This window comes from Macaca thibetana, chromosome 6 (assembly GCF_024542745.1).
Source record: "Macaca thibetana thibetana isolate TM-01 chromosome 6, ASM2454274v1, whole genome shotgun sequence".
Taxonomy (NCBI): Eukaryota; Metazoa; Chordata; class Mammalia; order Primates; family Cercopithecidae; genus Macaca; species Macaca thibetana.
The window spans coordinates 40,943,592-40,951,117 of NC_065583.1; the positions used below are offsets into that span (position 1 = coordinate 40,943,592).

Below are 7,526 nucleotides of genomic sequence, written 5' to 3' on the forward strand. Positions count from 1 at the left end.
ATTTGCTTTTGCAGATTTCTTCCACTGTAAGCTACCTTAAACATTTTAGGAAAGGTAAAGAACTGTATGACAGCAAGCAAGTTTTGGATATCCTCAGGAAATTTGAAGAAAACTTAGTAATAATACTGAACTTAGTTTTTCCGAGCCTCAGCACCTTTATCCATAAAATGTGACTAAAGTCTTCATAAAATCGTAGGAAGGACTGAATAAGCTAAAAAGTAAAGGGTTTTAGAACATTTGTGAGTGAATGGGAGGAATGGGAGGTGCTTAATAAGTGTTTCCTAACTGGATCCCCGAAATAGCAAATACATGCAACATTAAGCCTTCTAGACCCAGGGGAACTCAAGGTTAATGGCATCAGGAAATTTTTCACAATGACAATGAAGTCGTGGTTGTGTGTTGTCATAAAGAAATTAAACAAATCGCCCAATAAATGGTGTTTTTGTTTGGTTGGTTGGTCGGTTTTGGTTTGTTTTTGTTTTTGTTTGTTTTGACAGAGTCTCACTCTGTCGCCCAGGTTAGAGTGCAGTGGGGCGATCTCGGTTCACTACAACCTCCACCTCCCAGGTTCAAGCGATTCTCCTGCCTCAGCCTCCCCAGAAGCTGGGATTACAGGCGCCCCCACCATGCCTGGCCAATTTTTTTGTATTTTTAGTTGAGACGGCGTTTCACCATGTTGTCCAGGCTGGTCTCAAACTCCTGACCTCAGGTCATCTGCCCACCTCGGCCTCCCAAAGTTTTGGGATTACAGGCGTGAGCCACCGCCCCTGGCCAATTAATGTATTTTAAATTACATTTGCTTAAAACTATTCAGTTTATTGTTCACTTTGAAACTTACCCACATAAAGGAAAGGCAGACGATTTCTGTAACTTTGTCTAGAATTGTTTGTCCGGGGCTTGACATTTTACAAGAAAAGATAACATAATAAGTTACCCTGAATATATCACTGTTATTTTACTACATTGAGATCCTGTGTTAAATATGATCAACGTTATCTTATATTGTACCTTGTATTGTAGCTTTTTTTAACCTGCCGGAAATAACCGGAGCTGCAGGGTACAGTTGAGCTGCTGATCACCGTCCTCGACGTTAGTGATAACGCCCCACTGTTTGACCAGGCCGTATTTCTTGATTTAAATAATCAAGAAATATGACAATTTGTCCCTACTTTTTTTTTTTTTTTTTTTTTTTTTTTTTTTTTTTTTTTTTTTGCTTTCTAGTTCCATTCGAGACAAAACGCATTAATAGGATATCTACATTCAACGGTACGATTTATTTCAACGTTAGTGAACACCTTGAAGACATTGTTTTAAAGTGATATTTGAAAAGATGATTAGACAAGTTAAATGTGAAAACTATTTAAAGCCAAAACTCGAAAGTTGGACTTACATTACCAGAAAGATCCAAATTTGCTTCTGGTTGTTCATTTCTTTCTGACGTGTTAAGACTTGGAGGTAGGCCTGGGCTGAAGGCCATGAGGTCGGTTTTGGGTGGGCCCTCGCTAGAGCACACCCTCTGCTGCCTCTGCTGTGAGTTCGACCAGCTCCCCACCGCGCTGGAGCACACCAGAGTGGGCTTGCCCGGCGCACACGCACCCTCGGTGGGCGGCGCTGAGCACCGCAGCGCCGTGTACAGCAGCAGTGTGAGCACCAGCAGGCTGGACACCGCGCAGATGGCGATGATCAGGTACACGTTGACATCCACCAGCGCCGCCTCTGGCCCCGCGACACCCACCGACGCCCGCGAAGAGGCCTTTGGCGTCTGGCCGCTCTCTACCAGAGTCACAAGCACAGTGGCCGTGGCTGTCAGCGCCGGCTCACCGTGGTCCTTCACCAGCACCAGAAGACGGTAGCGGGACAAGTCAGCCTCGTCCAGAACACGAGTAGTGCTGATCTCGCCCGTGTACAGCCCCACGCGGAACGGCATGCGCGCGCCGCCTGCCGCCGGCTGTAGTTCATAGGACAGCCACGCATTGTAGCCTGAGTCGGCGTCCACTGCGCGCACCTTCGCCACCACATGACCCGCGCCCACCAATCGCGGCACCAGCTCACTGAATGCACCGCTAGTGCCACCCACTCGAGGCGCCAGCAGCGCCGGCGCGTTGTCATTCTCGTCCAGCACGAACACCTGCAGCGTCACGTTGCTGCCCAGAGGCGGCACGCCCGCGTCGCGCGCGCTCACCTGGAACTGCAGCAGCTCCAGCTCCTCGTGGTCCAGCGGCTGCAGCGCGTACACCTTGCCGCTCTCCGCGTGCACCGACACGTAGCTCGACAGCGCGCGCTCGCCCACCCGCCGCTCCACCAGCGAGTAAGACACCAGCGCGTTCTCCTGCGCGTCCGCGTCCCGCGCAGACACCGTGAAGATGTGGCAGCCCGGCGGGTTGTTCTCCTTCACGAACACTGTGTACTCGGGCTGCGCGAACGCTGGTGCGTTGTCGTTCACGTCGGCCACCTCCACGGACACGCTGGCTGTGGCCCACAGCGAAGGCGAGCCCCCGTCCCGCGCGGTCACCACCAGCTCAAAGACCGACAGGCTCTCGCGATCCAAGGCGCTGTCCAGCACTAACGAGTAGTAATTCTTGAAGGTGGACACCAGCTTGAAGGGTACATGGGGCATTAGGGAGCAAGTCACCTGCCCGTTGGCACCTGAGTCACGGTCAGACACGGTGATGAGGGCGATGACGGTGCTGAGTGGAGCATCCTCTCTGATAGGCAAATACAATGAAGTGACCGCCAGTTCTGGAGCATTATCATTTACATCCAGCACTTTCACCAAAACCTTGCAGTGGTTTGACATCGGAGGACTTCCTTTATCAACTGCCTTTACTTGAATTTCGTAGGATTTTGTTTCTTCATAATCCAGTTTATCAATTAACCTGATTTCTCCTGAGCTGGAATCAACTTTGAATTTTTCTTGAATGTCATGAGAAATACCACTGTCAAAGGAAAAGACAACTTCACCATTTACACCTTCGTCAGCGTCGGAGGCATTTAATGTGGTCACTAATGTTCCATTTGCTGTAGTCTCTAATAAGTGGACTCTGTATACGGCCTGGTCAAACAGTGGGGCGTTATCATTAACGTCGAGGACGGTGATCAGCAGCTCAACTGTACCTTGCAGCTCCGGTTTACCCCCGTCAGTGGCTGTCAGTAATAAGCGAAGTTCTGGTGTTTCTTCTCTATCCAAAGATTTTCTCAATTCAAGCCAAAGAGATTTACTCAGTTCATCACTTGACTGTACATCCAAAGAGAAATAATCACTCGGGCTGAGGGTGTACGCTAGAAGAGCGTTAACACCAATGTCTGCATCAGCAGCTCCTTCTATCGGAAAACGCGAATCCAGGAGTCTAGATTCAGGAATAAATATTATTTGTTCTCTGCCTCTGAAGACGGGTGGATTATCGTTAATATCTTTCACCTTCACCTCCACATGGAAAACCTGCAGCGGCCTGTCCACAATCACCTCCAGGTGGATGCTGCACTCCGCGCTCCTCCCGCACAGCTCCTCGCGATCAATTCGAGAATTCACAAACAAAATGCCATTCTGCAGATTTACCTCCAGAAGGTCCCCGTGTGTTTTGGACGCCATCCGGAACAGGCGCGGCACCAGCTCCGCCAGCTCCAGCCCCAGGTCCTGAGCAATGCGGCCAACAAAGGTGCCGTGTTTGGCTTCCTCCGGGATCGAGTAGTGGAGCTGGCCGCTCCCCATCTCCCAGGCTGCGAGGAGCAGAAGTGAAAGAAGCAGATCCTGGGCTCCCAGGCCTCCTCTCCTAGAAAACACCATTGCAAAAGGACTACACCTTTTTTATGCTCTCCCCTTACTTCAAAATCATGCTATTTTTATCTAATATTTCCAATCATTTATCTCTTTACCGTTTCTGTCTTCTTTCAGGCAGTGACAAAATGGAGCTTCCTCCTTTACTTTTAGTGATCAGTAGCTCCTTTTGACAAGACTTTGTGGTGTACAGCGACATCATGTGGCCAATGTAAAGTTTAGATCCATTCATTGATTTTCAAAATGCAATCTCTATATCCGTCTGCAATTTATTCAATGCAATCATTTTCAATTTTATGTCCTTTGAAGACCCACGACATTTCAAATCTCATTGGAGAGTGTGTAATCCAGTATTTTCCTTTGGTAATGATTACAAACATATTACAATTGAATCAGAAACTTTAAGATATACTTAACCTCTCCTTACATCATTTTATTTAAAACAGTTTATCAGCTCATATATATTTATTATTAAATATTTGCAGCTGAATGTCAAAGTTTTAAAATAAGATACTTTGACTGATATGATTTACCTTATTCTAGGATAGCTTGGGTGTTTATTTTTTAAATGATATTATACACACACACATACATATGCACATGTATATATAGTTATCAGGTACTTACAGATGACATTTTGGAAAATTTCTGAACACATGTAAAATTCCTTTAATGTGGTATGAACAACTTCATCATTTTCTGATACTTTAACTGTTAGAATAAAGATATTTGTGACATTTTCCTTTGTTGCTTGTTATATAACATAATGACCTACGTATTGAACTTATAACTCTAACTTCCAGAAATCAGTACTCCTAATTGAATCAGTGTCCACTAGATCGTTTATTCCTATGTTAAATTTTCAGCCATGCTTTTTTCTTATCAAGACTAAACATTGTCATATTATAACAAAAATCATATGGATATTGAATCGCAATATCAAAGACACATACTGAGAGTATTAATATAGTCCATAGTCAAAAGAAAAATGTAAATCTAATGCAAAGATAGATTTAAAATTAATTTGAGAATAACCTACTTATTAATAAACCTCTCTTTCATTTTCAGTCCGATTCATAATCAGAATCCCATAGCTACATCTTAGTTTGACTAAGAAATGTGATCTGAATAAGCTATCACTAGTTATTTTTTAAAGGAATAGCCATAATGTTTATATTTTAAGTACTAAGAATAGTTAAGGATATTAATGTGAATAAGGATTATTTAATCCAGTATGTCTTCATAATCAGAAAGCCTAAATCCTTGTTTACTTGATAATTAAGATATAGATAAAACATAGAGCTATTTTATTTTTAACAAGTAGTTTATATTTTTTAACAGTTCAATGTAGTAATTACTTTATTACAAAAGATGGAGCAATATAAAATACATGAATATTCTCTTAGTCCAAAAGTGAAGCAAACTTTGAACTTGGAAACATTCTAAAAGTTAGTAGATTTAGAGAACATTGTCAACATTTGGAAGTGCAAAATACTTTAATGTGTTATACATTTTGAAGAATGACACAGTGGTGAACTCTCTGGGTTTTTGCCTTATCTATTCCAGACTTGGACCTGAAGAAGCCAACAGCCAGAAACATTATTAGGTACTGATGCAAAAAGCTCAAAAAAAAAAGCATGCTCTTTCTAGACAAAGGACCAGGAAATAGGCAGCCTAGCAAGACAAAAAGCTCCTAGATAATCATTTACTCCAGATAATCACCACAAAAAAACACTGTGGCCCCACACCAGCAAAAGTTGACTGGGGAATCTAGATTTACACTCTTGCAAAGCTGTTAATGAGGAAACCCAATACTTCTGGTGGTGTCAGAATGAAACTGAGACTTTCATTCCCCCAACTGCTAACATGCTCCACAGCTGTGGTATCAGAGGAGACCATGTGGGCAGCCTGGACTCGTACCCCTATGCAGAAAATAACATGCTGCCACCTCCCACTCTCTGCTGGGGTGGTGCATTAGTCCATTTTGCATTGCTATAAAGGAATACCTGAGGCTGGGTAATCTATAAAGAAAAGAGGTTTATTTGGCTCATGGTTCTCCAGGCTATGTAAGAAGCATAGTGCCAGCATCTGCTTTTGGTGAGAGCCTCAGGAAGCTTCCAATCACAACTGAAAGCAAAGAAGGAGCCAGCATATCACATGGTAAGAGAGAGAGAAAGCAAGAGAGAGAGGGAGGAGGTGCCACACTCTTAAAAGAAAATCTCATGTGAACTCATAAAGTGGTAACTCACTCATTACCAAGCACCAAACCATTCATAAGGAATCTGCCCCCATGACACAAACACCCACAACTAGGTCCACCTCCAACATTGGGGATCACATTTCTACAAGAGATTCAGAGGAGCCAAATATCCAAACCATATCATTCCACCTCAGCCCTCCAAATCTCATGTCCTTCTCACGTTGCATAATCCAATCATTCCTTACCAATAGTTCTCCCAAAATCTTAACTTGTTCCAGCATCAACTCAATCAAAAGTCCCAAGTCCCATCTGAGACTCAAAGCAAGTTTCTTCTACCTATGAGCCTGTAAGATTAAAAAAAAGAGATACAATGGTGGTATAGGCATTGCATTGGGTAAACATTCCCATTCTAAAAGGGAGAAAACAGACAAAAGAAAGGAACAGGTCCCACACAAGTCTGAAACCACACAGGGCAGACATTAAATCTTAAAGCTCCAAAATAATTATTGACTCCATGTCCTGCACCCAAGGCACACTGGTGCACAGAGCAGACTCCTAAGGCCTTGAGCAGCCCCACCTCCATGGCTTTGTAGGGTGCAACTCCCATGGCTGATATCATGGCTTGGAATTGAATGCCTGAAGCTTCTCCAGGCTCAGGGTGCAAGCTGCTGCTGGCATTCTTAGATTATTCTCGGATCTAGAGGATGGTGACCCCCTTCCCACAGCTCCACTAGAAAATACGCTGGTGAAAACTCAGTGGGAGAGCTCCAGCTCCACATTTCTCCTGGGAATTGCTCTAGTAGTTCTTTATGGGAGCTCCATCCTAGGGCAGGCTTCTGCCTAGGCATCCAGGCTTTCTGATACATCCTCTGAAATCTAGGTGGAAGCTGCCAAGCCTCCTTCACACTTGCATTCTGTGCACCTACAGGCTTAACACCATGTGGAAGCCAACAAGGTTTATGGTGGCCTGAACTCTCCAACGCAGTGGCCAGAGCTGTACCTGTGGCCCTTTGGGCTCCAGCTGGAGCCAAAGCAGTCAGGATCCTGGGAGCAGTATCCCAAGGCTCACATGCCAGCAGGGCCTTGGGCCTGGTACTCAAAATCATTCTTTCCTCCTAGGTGGAAAGAATGAAATCATTCTTTCCTCTGCTCAGCAGAGTGAGGTGGGAGGACAACTTGAGCCTGAGAGATCAAGGCTGCAGTGAGCCGACACCATACCACTGCACTGTAGCCTGAGTGACAGAACAAAGCCCTGTCTCAAAACAAAAACAAAAACAAAAACAAGAAAAGGAAAGAAAAAGAAAGAGAAAGAGAAAAAAAACTGACAAAGTGAATTAAAAAAAGACCCAATTACATGCTGCCTATAAGTATCTCACTTGAAATATAAAAATACAGGGAGATTCAAATAAAAAATGTAAAAGCTATATCAACAAGCAAAAATGCCTTGAGCATCCCCAAAACCTGTTGCCATGACCTTTGCTTTTTGTGTATGTTGGGACCTTTGCTTTTGACCAGTCTGCTTTTACTTTGGCTAGATCATTTACACCTCCT

The 7,526-nt window shown here is 44.2% G+C and overlaps 1 protein-coding gene across 1 annotated transcript; it reads right to left on the reverse strand.

Moving 5' to 3' along the window:
• Positions 1-1,261: 1,261 nt before the first annotated feature.
• LOC126957289 (protocadherin alpha-1) lies at positions 1,262-4,188 on the reverse strand. Its single transcript, XM_050795009.1, has one exon. The coding sequence runs from the start codon at positions 3,782-3,784 to the stop codon at positions 1,361-1,363; it is 2,424 nt and encodes an 807-aa protein (XP_050650966.1). The 5' UTR covers positions 3,785-4,188; the 3' UTR covers positions 1,262-1,360.
• Positions 4,189-7,526: the final 3,338 nt, after the last annotated feature.